This window comes from Pseudorasbora parva, chromosome 1, assembly GCF_024679245.1.
Source record: "Pseudorasbora parva isolate DD20220531a chromosome 1, ASM2467924v1, whole genome shotgun sequence".
Taxonomy (NCBI): Eukaryota; Metazoa; Chordata; class Actinopteri; order Cypriniformes; family Gobionidae; genus Pseudorasbora; species Pseudorasbora parva.
The window spans coordinates 830,001-842,749 of record NC_090172.1 but is presented as its reverse complement, the minus strand read 5'-3'; the positions used below and the strand labels follow the sequence as shown (position 1 = coordinate 842,749).

Sequence of the window (12,749 nt, the reverse complement as noted above, 5' to 3'; positions counted from 1 at the left end):
GTGGGATGCACATCCAGGGCACGAAGCTCCCGTTCCTCCACATCCCAAAGATGCTCTATTGGATTGAGATCTGGGGACTGTGGCGGCCATTTTAGTACAGTCAACTCATTGTCATGTTCAAGAAACCAATTTGAAATGATTGGAGCTTTGTGACATGGTGCATTATCCTGCTGGAAGTAGCCCTCAGAGGATGGGGACATGGTGGTCATAAAGGGATGGACATGGTCAGAAACAATGCTCAGGTAGGCCGTGGCATTTAAACGATGCCCAATTGGCACTAAGGGGCCTAAAGTGTGTAAAGGTTTCGTGTCTAGTTTTGGGCTCGTTTTTGTTTTGGTCTAGTTTTAGGCTAGTTTTTGGGCTTGTTTTTGGGGCTCATTTAGGCTTCGTTTTGGGGCTCGTTTTGAGGCTAGTTTTGGGGCTAATTTAGGGCTAGTTTTGGGGCTAGTTTTAGGGCTAGTTTTAGGGCTCGTTTTAGGGCTCATTTAGGGCTAGTTTTAGGGCTAGTTTTAGGGCTCGTTTTAGGGCTCATTTAGGGCTAGTTTTAGGGCTAGTTTTAGGGCTCGTTTTAGGGCTCATTTAGGGCTAGTTTTAGGGCTAGTTTTAGGGCTCGTTTTGGGGCTCATTTAGGGCTAGTTTTAGGGCTAGTTTTAGGGCTAGTTTTAGGGCTAGTTTTAGGGCTCGTTTTAGGGCTCGTTTTAGGGCTCATTTAGGGCTAGTTTTAGGGCTAGTTTTAGGGCTCGTTTTGGGGCTCATTTAGGGCTAGTTTTAGGGCTAGTTTTAGGGCTAGTTTTAGGGCTAGTTTTAGGGCTAGTTTTAGGGCTAGTTTTAGGGCTCGTTTTGGGGCTCATTTAGGGCTAGTTTTAGGGCTAGTTTTAGGGCTAGTTTTAGGGCTAGTTTTAGGGCTCGTTTTAGGGCTCATTTAGGGCTAGTTTTAGGGCTAGTTTTAGGGCTCGTTTTAGGGCTCATTTAGGGCTAGTTTTAGGGCTAGTTTTAGGGCTCGTTTTAGGGCTCATTTAGGGCTAGTTTTAGGGCTCATTTTGGGGCTCATTTAGGGCTAGTTTTAGGGCTAGTTTTAGGGCTAGTTTTAGGGCTCATTTAGGGCTAGTTTTAGGGCTAGTTTTAGGGCTAGTTTTAGGGCTAGTTTTAGGGCTCGTTTTAGGGCTAGTTTTAGGGCTAGTTTTAAGGCTAGTTTTAGGGCTTGTTTTGGGCTCGTTTTAGGGCTAGTTTTAGGGCTAGTTTTGGGGCTCGTTTTGAGGCTAGTTTTAGGGCTAGTTTTAGGGCTAGTTTTAGGGCTTGTTTTGGGCTCGTTTTAGGGCTCGTTTTGGGGCTCATTTAGGGCTTGTTTTGGGGCTCATTTTGGGGCTAGTTTTAGGGCTCATTTATGGCTAGTTTTAGGGTTTGTTTTGGGCTTAGTTTTAGGGCTAGTTTTAGGGCTCGTTTTGGGGCTCATTTAGGGCTAGTTTTAGGGTTTGTTTTGGGCTTAGTTTTAGGGCTAGTTTTAGGGCTCGTTTTAGGGCTCATTTAGGGCTAGTTTTAGGGCTAGTTTTAGGGCTCGTTTTAGGGCTCATTTAGGGCTAGTTTTAGGGCTAGTTTTAGGGCTCGTTTTAGGGCTCATTTAGGGCTAGTTTTAGGGCTAGTTTTAGGGCTCGTTTTAGGGCTCATTTAGGGCTAGTTTTAGGGCTAGTTTTAGGGCTCGTTTTGGGGCTCATTTAGGGCTAGTTTTAGGGCTAGTTTTAGGGCTAGTTTTAGGGCTAGTTTTAGGGCTCGTTTTAGGGCTCGTTTTAGGGCTCATTTAGGGCTAGTTTTAGGGCTAGTTTTAGGGCTCGTTTTGGGGCTCATTTAGGGCTAGTTTTAGGGCTAGTTTTAGGGCTAGTTTTAGGGCTAGTTTTAGGGCTAGTTTTAGGGCTAGTTTTAGGGCTCGTTTTGGGGCTCATTTAGGGCTAGTTTTAGGGCTAGTTTTAGGGCTAGTTTTAGGGCTAGTTTTAGGGCTCGTTTTAGGGCTCATTTAGGGCTAGTTTTAGGGCTAGTTTTAGGGCTCGTTTTAGGGCTCATTTAGGGCTAGTTTTAGGGCTAGTTTTAGGGCTCGTTTTAGGGCTCATTTAGGGCTAGTTTTAGGGCTCATTTTGGGGCTCATTTAGGGCTAGTTTTAGGGCTAGTTTTAGGGCTAGTTTTAGGGCTCATTTAGGGCTAGTTTTAGGGCTAGTTTTAGGGCTAGTTTTAGGGCTAGTTTTAGGGCTCGTTTTAGGGCTAGTTTTAGGGCTAGTTTTAAGGCTAGTTTTAGGGCTTGTTTTGGGCTCGTTTTAGGGCTAGTTTTAGGGCTAGTTTTGGGGCTCGTTTTGAGGCTAGTTTTAGGGCTAGTTTTAGGGCTAGTTTTAGGGCTTGTTTTGGGCTCGTTTTAGGGCTCGTTTTGGGGCTCATTTAGGGCTTGTTTTGGGGCTCATTTTGGGGCTAGTTTTAGGGCTCATTTATGGCTAGTTTTAGGGTTTGTTTTGGGCTTAGTTTTAGGGCTAGTTTTAGGGCTCGTTTTGGGGCTCATTTAGGGCTAGTTTTAGGGTTTGTTTTGGGCTTAGTTTTAGGGCTAGTTTTAGGGCTCGTTTTAGGGCTCATTTAGGGCTAGTTTTAGGGCTCATTTTGGGGCTCATTTAGGGCTAGTTTTAGGGCTCATTTAGGGCTAGTTTTAGGGCTCGTTTTAGGGCTCGTTTTAGGGCTTGTTTTGGGCTCGTTTTAGGGCTCGTTTTGGGGCTCATTTAGGGCTTGTTTTGGGGCTCGTTTTGGGGCTAGTTTTAGGGCTCATTTATGGCTAGCTTTAGGGTTTGTTTTGGGCTTAGTTTTAGGGCTAGTTTTAGGGCTCGTTTTAGGGCTCATTTAGGGCTCGTTTTAGGGCTCGTTTTGGGGCTCATTTAGGGCTTGTTTTGGGGCTCGTTTTAGGGCTCGTTTTGGGGCTCATTTAGGGCTAGTTTTAGGGCTCATTTTAGGGCTAGTTTTAGGGCTAGTTTTGGGGCTCGTTTTGAGGCTAGTTTTAGGGCTAGTTTTAGGGCTTGTTTTGGGCTCGTTTAAGGGCTAGTTTTAGGGCTAGTTTTGGGGCTCGTTTTGAGGCTAGTTTTAGGGCTAGTTTTAGGGCTTGTTTTAGGGCTTGTTTTGGGCTCGTTTTAGGGCTCGTTTTGGGGCTCATTTAGGGCTTGTTTTGGGGCTCGTTTTGGGGCTAGTTTTAGGGCTCATTTATGGCTAGCTTTAGGGTTTGTTTTGGGCTTAGTTTTAGGGCTAGTTTTAGGGCTCGTTTTAGGGCTCGTTTTGGGGCTAGTTTTAGGGCTCATTTATGGCTAGCTTTAGGGTTTGTTTTGGGCTTAGTTTTAGGGCTAGTTTTAGGGCTCGTTTTGGGGCTCATTTAGGGCTTGTTTTGGGGCTATTTTTAGGGCTCATTTAGGGATAGTTTTAGGGCTTTTTTAGGGCTTGTTTTGGGGCTTGTTAATATAAAAACTGTCTGCCGATTTTTATACTTTAAGTGTTGATTGGCCAATTCCGATGTTGTGCTGATAATATTGTGCAACCCTACTCTTAATAGTCTATTTATAAATGCATTGTATCTCTTTAAACAGAACTATTGTTACAATCCAGACTGAAAACAAAAACAGCATAGGCCCCTATCACACATCCCAGGCCCGACGCGAGTGTGTTCTGCCAGTCTCAGCCTGACCCAGTTCTCATGTTCATGTCCTGATCCACAGTGTTTAAATATCAAATATTCATTCAGTGAGTGGTTAGCGCTAAACCCAGACAACAACAGAGTGTCAGATCTGGTCCAATTCTGATCCGATTTGAATCCACATGCACCAGATGTGGCCTGGATCTGACACTTTGTTGTACGAGAGTCTAGCCAAACTTGACTATTGGTGGTTTAAACCGCATTCTGATCAAGCTTTGCCATCCACTGACACTCAAAACAGTTTCTGAATAATCAAGTAGCACCAGTGCCGACACTAAGGCAGGCAAATCAGATTTTTCCTCGAATCAGGCAGACTGTCCACACTATTAATTGCTCAAGTGATCAAATTAGATTTGTGTGTCCAGACAAAATGTATCTGCATGGATTGCTTTGGTACTGATGTAGTCATCTCCACATGACGAGGCTTCAAAACAAATGCAGGAAAATGAAGGTGTATCATCTCGCTCTCCAAATTCAACTGCACATGAGGACTCGGTGGATGCCTTTAGTCACGGCTGAAATCTTTAGACTTACCGGTTGAATACTATATGAATATTTAAGGCATTGCCATCACCGGTTTTGACATTATAGTTATGTGTCGCTTTAAGAGTAATACAAAAGACTTTTTGAAATCTGATTTGACCAGCAAGAGAGACGCCTCTGTAAAGAGATGCATTTCATGTTCAGATTTTATCCGTATGCCTAGACAGAAACATAGTGTCGGCCCAGATCCGGTACACATCTGGTACATGTGGATTCGACACAATTCTTTTAAATCCAATTTAAACCACTTATGTAGGTGATTCCAATTCACATCCATTGCACATTGAAAGCCTCATCACATGTGGCCACGCCTACACCCTTACCAAAGCAATCCAAGCTGGACAGACCAGTCTTAGTTGATAGCCTGCTGTTAATAGTGCAAACAATCTGCCTGAAAAGAATATTAGATACACTTATTGCATGGAAAAAACCCTAATTCCAACAATAGGACACCGTAGTAGTGTTACTTACTGCAAAACACCTCTAAATCAATTCCAGCATAGTTGAGGATTGTCCAGAAGAATGAGGTAATGCTGGCAAGGGAAAGGGTTTCGTTTGCAGAGTGGCACTTCTCACATGTCAGACCTGAGCTATGGGATCTGTGCAGCGTTCATCAGAATGTGAGAAAGATGACCTGAGAAAACAGACTGCATAGAGATGAACCGCTTCACAGTTAACGTCTGGGTTACTGAATGTAATAAAACAAGTGAAGTCTTTATGAGTGAGTCATTGAATCATTCACTCAAGAGAATCGCTCAAAACCACTGATTCATCCAGTAATGAAACAAGTGAAGTCTTTATGAGTGAGTCATTGAATCATTCACTCAAGAGATTCGTTCATAAACACTGATTCATCCAGTAATGAAACAAGTGAAGTCTTTATGAGTCAATGAATCATTCACTCAACCCAATTTCTCCAGAATTGTCCAGCTCTATTTCATAAATTATACAAAGCATATTTGCACATATGTAAATAATAAAGGGAACATAATTACATTTTAATTATGTAAGCTAAGCCCCACCCACATCTGGTTTTCACTAACCTCTGTGCTCATTATCAGGGCCATTCAGAATACGTGCTCAGAGAACTCATTAGAAAGCTCCCCAGAATACACATATATTTATTTGGGGTAATTTTGTGTGATTTATGTGCATTATTTTGAGTAATAATAAACTGTTTAGCTAAAGTACAGCCATCTCTGCTCAACACAGTTTACTCTCACATAGATTTTCCCCCAAAACTGCACAAAAAGCAGTAAAAAAAAAATCTGTCATTAGTACAGTGTGCAGAGAAACAGTCCCCTGCATCCCCCATCCGCCAGCGCCGAGTGAAGGGGAGACATATCAATAATGCAAACATCATTGATCGAGCTAATCCCTCATTGCCTTCCAGCACGAAAGCCCAAGCTCACTGCAGAACTGATGCTCACTCAGCTCAAAGACCTTTCTGACACGGATCCAAGTGCTGACAAATTCCTGTGAATGTACTTTAGCTGTATTAAAATCCTCATAAATACTTAACAACAAACGCACTTTTCTAGTCAGTTTTAATTATTAGATTAGAAAAAGAAGTCTAGAAGAATAAATCTAGAAGAATAAATTCTAAAGGGCATAAATACATTAAAATGTATCTATTTGAACTGTTTTAGCTGATATATGTTCATTTTAATGTTATCGGTATCAGCTGATATATGTTCATTTTAATGTTATCGGTATCAGCTGATATATGTTCATTTTTAATGTTATCGGTATCAGCTGATATATGTTCATTTTTAATGTTATCGGTATCAGCTGATATATGTTCATTTTTAATGTTATCGGTATCAGCCGATATATGTTCATTTTTAATGTTATTGGTATCAGCTGATATATGTTCATTTTAATGTTATTGGTATCAGCTGATATATGTTCATTTTTAATGTTATTGGTATCAGCCGATATATGTTCATTTTTAATGTTATCGGTATCAGCTGATATATGTTCATTTTAATGTTATCGGTATCGGCTGATATATGTTCATTTTTAATGTTATCGGTATCAGCTGATATATGTTCATTTTTAATGTTATCGGTATCAGCTGATATATGTTCATTTTTAATGTTATTGGTATCAGCTGATATATGTTCATTTTTAATGTTGTCGGTATCAGCCGATATATGTTCATTTTTAATGTTATCGGTATCAGCTGATATATGTTCATTTTTAATGTTATCGGTATCAGCTGATATATGTTCATTTTTAATGTTATCGGTATCAGCCGATATATGTTCATTTTTAATGTTATCGGTATCAGCCGATATATGTTCATTTTTAATGTTATCGGTATCAGCTGATATATGTTCATTTTTAATGTTATCGGTATCAGCTGATATATGTTCATTTCTAATGTTATCGGTATCAGCTGATATATGTTCATTTTTAATGTTATCGGTATCAGCTGATATATGTTCATTTTTAATGTTATCGGTATCAGCCGATATATGTTCATTTTTAATGTTATCGGTATCAGCCGATATATGTTCATTTTTAATGTTATCGGTATCAGCTGATATATGTTCATTTTTAATGTTATCGGTATCAGCCGATATATGTTCATTTTTAATGTTATTGGTATCAGCTGATATATGTTCATTTTTAATGTTATCGGTATCAGCCGATATATGTTCATTTTTAATGTTATCGGTATCAGCCGATATATGTTCATTTTTAATGTTATCGGTATCAGCCGATATATGTTCATTTTTAATGTTATCGGTATCAGCCGATATATGTTCATTTTTAATGTTATCGGTATCAGCCGATATATGTTCATTTTTAATGTTATCGGTATCAGCCGATATATGTTCATTTTTAATGTTATTGGTATCAGCCGATATATGTTCATTTTTAATGTTATTGGTATCAGCTGATATATGTTCATTTTTAATGTTGTCGGTATCAGCTGATATATGTTCATTTTTAATGTTATCGGTATCAGCCGATATATGTTCATTTTTAATGTTATTGGTATCAGCCGATATATGTTCATTTTTAATGTTATCGGTATCAGCCGATATATGTTCATTTTTAATGTTATTGGTATCAGCCGATATATGTTCATTTTTAATGTTATTGGTATCAATCATATGTCCAATATATTAATGCCTATAAATAATGTATTATTTCCTTCAGCTGAGACACTTCAGATGCGCACTGTTCACCATGATGGTTTTGAATTGCTTGAAATATGATTGGAATCACTTCACAAACATGTGCAGCACAAGTCTGTCATATAGACCACATACAATTACAATCAGAATATAATAATTGTGTGCTTGGGATATGGATTAAAAAAAATATATTAAAAAATTGGATTTAGATTTACCAGCTAATATATCAGTTATCAGCTTAAATAATATATCAAATTCAAATATAAATAATTATCGGTATCGGCCAAAATTTTCATATCAGTGCATCTCTAAAAATCACAGTTCCTTTCACTCTTTTCTAATTGCTCTAATTGTGTATTTATTTGTTTTGTCGTTTATTTTAGTCAGTGTGGTGAGAAATTAGAAAAATAATCGCTCATTTTCAGTTCAATGCCAAGAATGGCGGACTCTTAAAGCAGAGAAGTGGCTAAAAAGAACCAAATATCCTCTCATTTAGAAACATGCACATTTATTTCATGGTAGAGACTTTCAATTAATTTATGAGAAAATGCATTTTGTATCTCCTAACCTCACAAACACATTTCTTTTTTATTTTAATCGTCATTATTTAGTGTGTTCATTAAGCTATTTTCCTCACAGGAACTATCAACCAGCGCCCACAATGTAGATTTTACTATCCTTCTGGAGACACACTCACACTCCAGTCACACACACACAAACACACAAACACACACACACACACACACACACACACACACACACACACACACACACACACACACACATCCACTCCTCTTGTGTTAAGGCATGATATTGTTTACCATATCTGACAGATGAGTGTAGCACGTACACACACACACACACACAAAGGGCAGCAGACCCGCCCCACTCTCAGCATCAGACACATGGAACAAAGGTGTTTCACAGCAAGAGATGCTTGAAGCTTTTGACATCATTCCTCTCACAACACTCTTACACCATTAAACGGGCCGTATGAATGTTGCAGTGTGTTATTGAGCATTCTGGTTACATATTTTGAGTAGTATGCTTTATAGTGCATGAATAATGTGGAAATCACATTCATTGAAAGCTTCTGATTCACAGGAAAGCGCTCTCAATTGAGGAAAACAGAACGGGTGGGCAGAAGCAGCTGTCAATCAAAACACTGGAAATATAAACCCATCACAAACACACACACACACACACACACACACACACAGCTCCTAAACCTACCCATCACACACACATTCTGCATTTGTACTTTCTCATAAAAACTCCTCCTGTGTGATTTATAAGCCTTTTGTAAAGTGGGGACATGGGTAATGTCCTCATATTTCACCCTCTCCTGTAATACCTGTGTCATACCCATGGCATTATACACATTTGTGTCCTCATATGGCACAGAAACATGCCGACACACACACACACACACACACACACACACACACACACACACAGGCAAGGCTCTCCACCTGTCCATCAGCAGCGCTATAACTCCTTTACTCTACTTCCTAATTCTGAGAAGAGCTCACTCAGAGTAAACCACCAACAACTACAACTCCCTCAAAGTGTGTTTAAGAAATAATCCAGCTCATGTTTACCTTCTTCGGACGCCTCCTTCTTCCCCCCAGCCCGTTGAGTTTGTCTGAAGCCTCCATCCTGAGGTGGGCCTGAGCGTCTTCATTCATCTCGTCTCTGAGGAGCCAAAGTATCCCTCTGAGATCTTTTCTTAAGGGTTAAAAACTCAATAGATCCTCGGTTCAACCATCCAATGGAGATCCATCCACTCCCTCCAGTCTCCAGTTCACAGTGACGGTAGTGAGGAATAAAGAGCGGAGAGGGGGAGTGGCTGAGAGAGAGAGAGAGAGAGAGAGAGAGAGAGAGAGAGAGAGAGAGAGAGAGAGAGAGAGAAGCTTGCCGCTGAAATAAGGAGGGTGATGGGCTTGAGGGAGGAGGGAAGCACAATGGTGTCACCATGGTTACAACTCCCACCAGTGTTTATTGGGAAGCACAACCCTTCCCAGTTGCCACCCGTGTGTGTGTGTGTGTGTGTGTGTGTGTGTGTGTGTGTGTGTGTGTGTGTGTGTGTGTGTGTGTGTGTGTGTGTGTGTGTGTGTGTGTGTGTGTGTGTGTGTGTAGCTTTCCCTATATTGTGAGTACCAAATACAAGATATAAATCATAGTCTTTTTTTATTTATTTTAAAGCAGAAGCAGAAATTATTATTATTTATAAATTTGTAGCAGAAAGTTTTCTGTGTGTGTGTGTGGGCATGTTTTTGTGACATATGAGGACACAAATGTGTATAATGCCATGGGTATGACACAGGTATTACAGGAGAGGGTGAAATATGAGGACATTACCCATGTCCCCACTTTACAAAAGGCTTATAAATCACACAGGAGGAGTTTTTATGAGAAAGTAAAAATGCAGAATGTTTCCTGTGATGGGTAGGTTTAGGGGCAGTGTGTGTGTGTGTGTGTGTGTGTGTGTGTGTGTGTGTGTGTGTGTGTGTGTGTGTGTGTGTGTGTGTGTGTGTGTGTGTGTGTGTGTGTGTGTGTGTGTGTGTGTGTGTGTGTGTGTGTGTGTGTGTGTGATGGGTAGGTTTAGGGGCAGGGGCAGTGTAAGGGGATAGAAAATACGGTTTGTACAGTATAAAAACCATTACGCCTATGGAGAGTCCCTGTAAACCACATAGACCAACATGTGTGTGTGTGTGTGTGTGTGTGTGTGTGTGTGTGTGTGTGTGTGTGTGTGTGTGTGTGTGTGTGTGTGTGTGTGTGTGTGTGTGTGTGTGTGTGTGTGTGTGTGTGTGTGTGTGTGTGTGTGTGTGTGTGTGTGTGTGTGTGTGTGTGTGTGTGATCTTTACACAGAGAGATACCACTGATGTTAATTATGGCCTCGGGTCAACACCGCTGACAGAACATCATTACACACACACACACACACACACACACACACACACACACCCACACACACATCAGAGCTGCGGCTTCACAATTCTGATACCAAAGTACATAGAAATGAAGACTGAAAGTGAAACAGTGATGTTAGAGTTGAGAAAACACATCGTGTAACACTTTATGCAGGTTTAGTTTAGTTTTGTCAATTAACCCTCAAATGTATGTTCGGCCAATCATTATTACATAATCGGGTCTTTATCGACCCGGATCTATATATAACACAGATGGATCTCTAACTGCCACAGCAACATAAAACTCTCCTGATATTAGAGTAACGGTTACAGGAGAATAAAACTAAGCATATTATGTTAGCTTTTGAGCAGATGTTTGATCCCATCATCCCTGTCCTCGTCAGAACTCATTTCCCAATGCATTCAGCGTCTGCTCATATTCACCATCTCAATCATATCCTCAAAACTATCATCTTCAGCATCTTCATAATCAATATTGTGATATCTGACAGCTTCTTCACCATCAGTGACACTCATATTCGACTGCGTTCAGAAGTTTTGCTGATGATATTTCCTGGTCTTTTGTTTACTGCCTGCTGTGACTATGAACGAAACATCACTTTATCATTGTGCCTCAGACATCACCACCTTGAGGAATAAAGGTGAACTGCACTTATTGAGTCATCAGAGATTCAATTGTTGAATAGAAAAAAAAACTTGCACTATTACACACCTCGGGTCGCTAATGACCCGATATACTTTTTATACAAAATCATTAGAACACACATTATTTTATCTTTTTTTTTAGTTTGTTGGTTTGTTTTCTTGTTGATAATGAATTGATTGAGGAATACTAAGAGGGTTGATGTCTAACTTTTAAAAAAAAATGAGGGGGAGGGTGGTTAAGGACATCCCGGATTGATAAAATTGCGTTTAAGTGGCACAACATGTCTTTTTTAATGCTCATGCAACCTCTCAGAGCAGGACACAAGAGAGAGAGACCTGTTTAATTTAATAAAATGTTTTTCTTTATTAAAATAATATTTTACCACATTCTTTGAACGCTGACCACTGAGGGGATGTCTGGTATGCTGTGGCAAAGACCGCACTAAGAATAGATGTTCATTAAGTTAATTACGACGCTTCTTACAGTGCCAGCCGGTCCACCGGAGGGTTTTGGCACCCGAAGGTTGTTAGTATCTATGTCTATGAGAACAGACAGATGCAGAGGTGGATGAGTGTGTGTGTACATCCACATCATCACCACATCAAAGATTCATTATCAATCATGAACATTTCAACATGACCAAATATCTTTGCCTTTTTATCTAAATCAAAACATGTAGTGGCAGACTCGTGTTTAATACAGCATTTCCCCAACATTAGGGCTGCTCTCGACTAAAGAGTTTTCTAGTTGACTAGTCGTCGTTCATTTAAGCCATTAGTCAATGCGTGTTTATATAAAACTGCAAAAAATGCTCTTCTTACTTAGTATTTTTGTCTTGTTTCTAGTCTAAATATCGAAAAATTCTTACATTAAGAAACATTTACTAGACAAGTACAAATTATTGTCTTGTTTTGGGGAAAAATAACTCAAAATGAAGAGAGTTTTTGCTTAAAATAAGATAAATAATCTGCCAATGGGGTGAGAAAAATAATCTTGTTTTCCTGAAATCTTATTTCTGATTGAAATCTTGTTTCTTGTTTCCGTCCCAATCAGAAATCAGATTATTTTTCTCACCCCATTGGCAGATCATTTTGCCTGTTTTAAGCAAAAACTTTACGAAAACACAAAAAAAATATCATGTCATTTTACTTATCTAGTAAATGAATCTTGATTTAAGAATTTTTCGATATTTGGAGAGGAAAAAAGACAAAAATACTAAATAAAAAGAGATTTTGTTTGCGGTGTAGCAGTGGCTAAAGCGTTGATAATTGTGTAAATGTCTTTAATTACTCGAGTGCAGCTGTCATGCTCTCAGACAGACATGCTGCTTAAGGTTCAGTGCGATTAAATGTGCTTCAGTGAGTCCATTCAGAGACGTCTATGGGCTCAACACTGAAAGCAAGAAAACATAAAGTGTAGTCCCGCTGCATTCAAACAGTGTCTGCGTGAGTAAGCGAATGTTATCTGAGTTTCAAACACACTCGATGTGCTTATCAGAAACAGACAAAAGCATAATGACAGTCATTGTCACTGATTCATAGGTAAGTAGGTATTTTATTGTGTGAAATCTCATATTTAGGGATCACATAAAGGTTTGTTTAAGACTGGAGAAGGTAAACCCGGAGTGTGTTTGGAGCTTGACCTCCACCGTCCAATCGACACCCATCACCCATTCTGGGCTGGATATCCCGAAACCTTCTTAACACACGTCATTCTCTAAGCCAGGGGTTTTCAAACTGGGTCCGGGACCCCAGGGGTCCTCAAGAAGATTC

General features: G+C 39.8%; 1 protein-coding gene across 2 annotated transcripts in view; it reads right to left on the bottom strand.

Annotated features, from left to right (window-relative positions):
- Nucleotides 1–12,749, bottom strand: part of ank2b (ankyrin 2b, neuronal) — a 213,719-nt gene that overhangs the window by 173,693 nt on the left and 27,277 nt on the right. Inside the window, exon 1 of one of the 2 annotated variants that reach the window (XM_067447664.1) lies at nt 9,000–9,206. The exons of the other annotated variant lie outside the window; for it this stretch is intronic. Within the exon in view, the coding sequence (XP_067303765.1) occupies nt 9,000–9,086 (87 nt within the window). The 5' untranslated portion in view covers nt 9,087–9,206. Of the gene's footprint in view, nt 1–8,999; nt 9,207–12,749 lie in introns of those variants that run through there. 2 annotated transcript variants of the gene reach the window in all.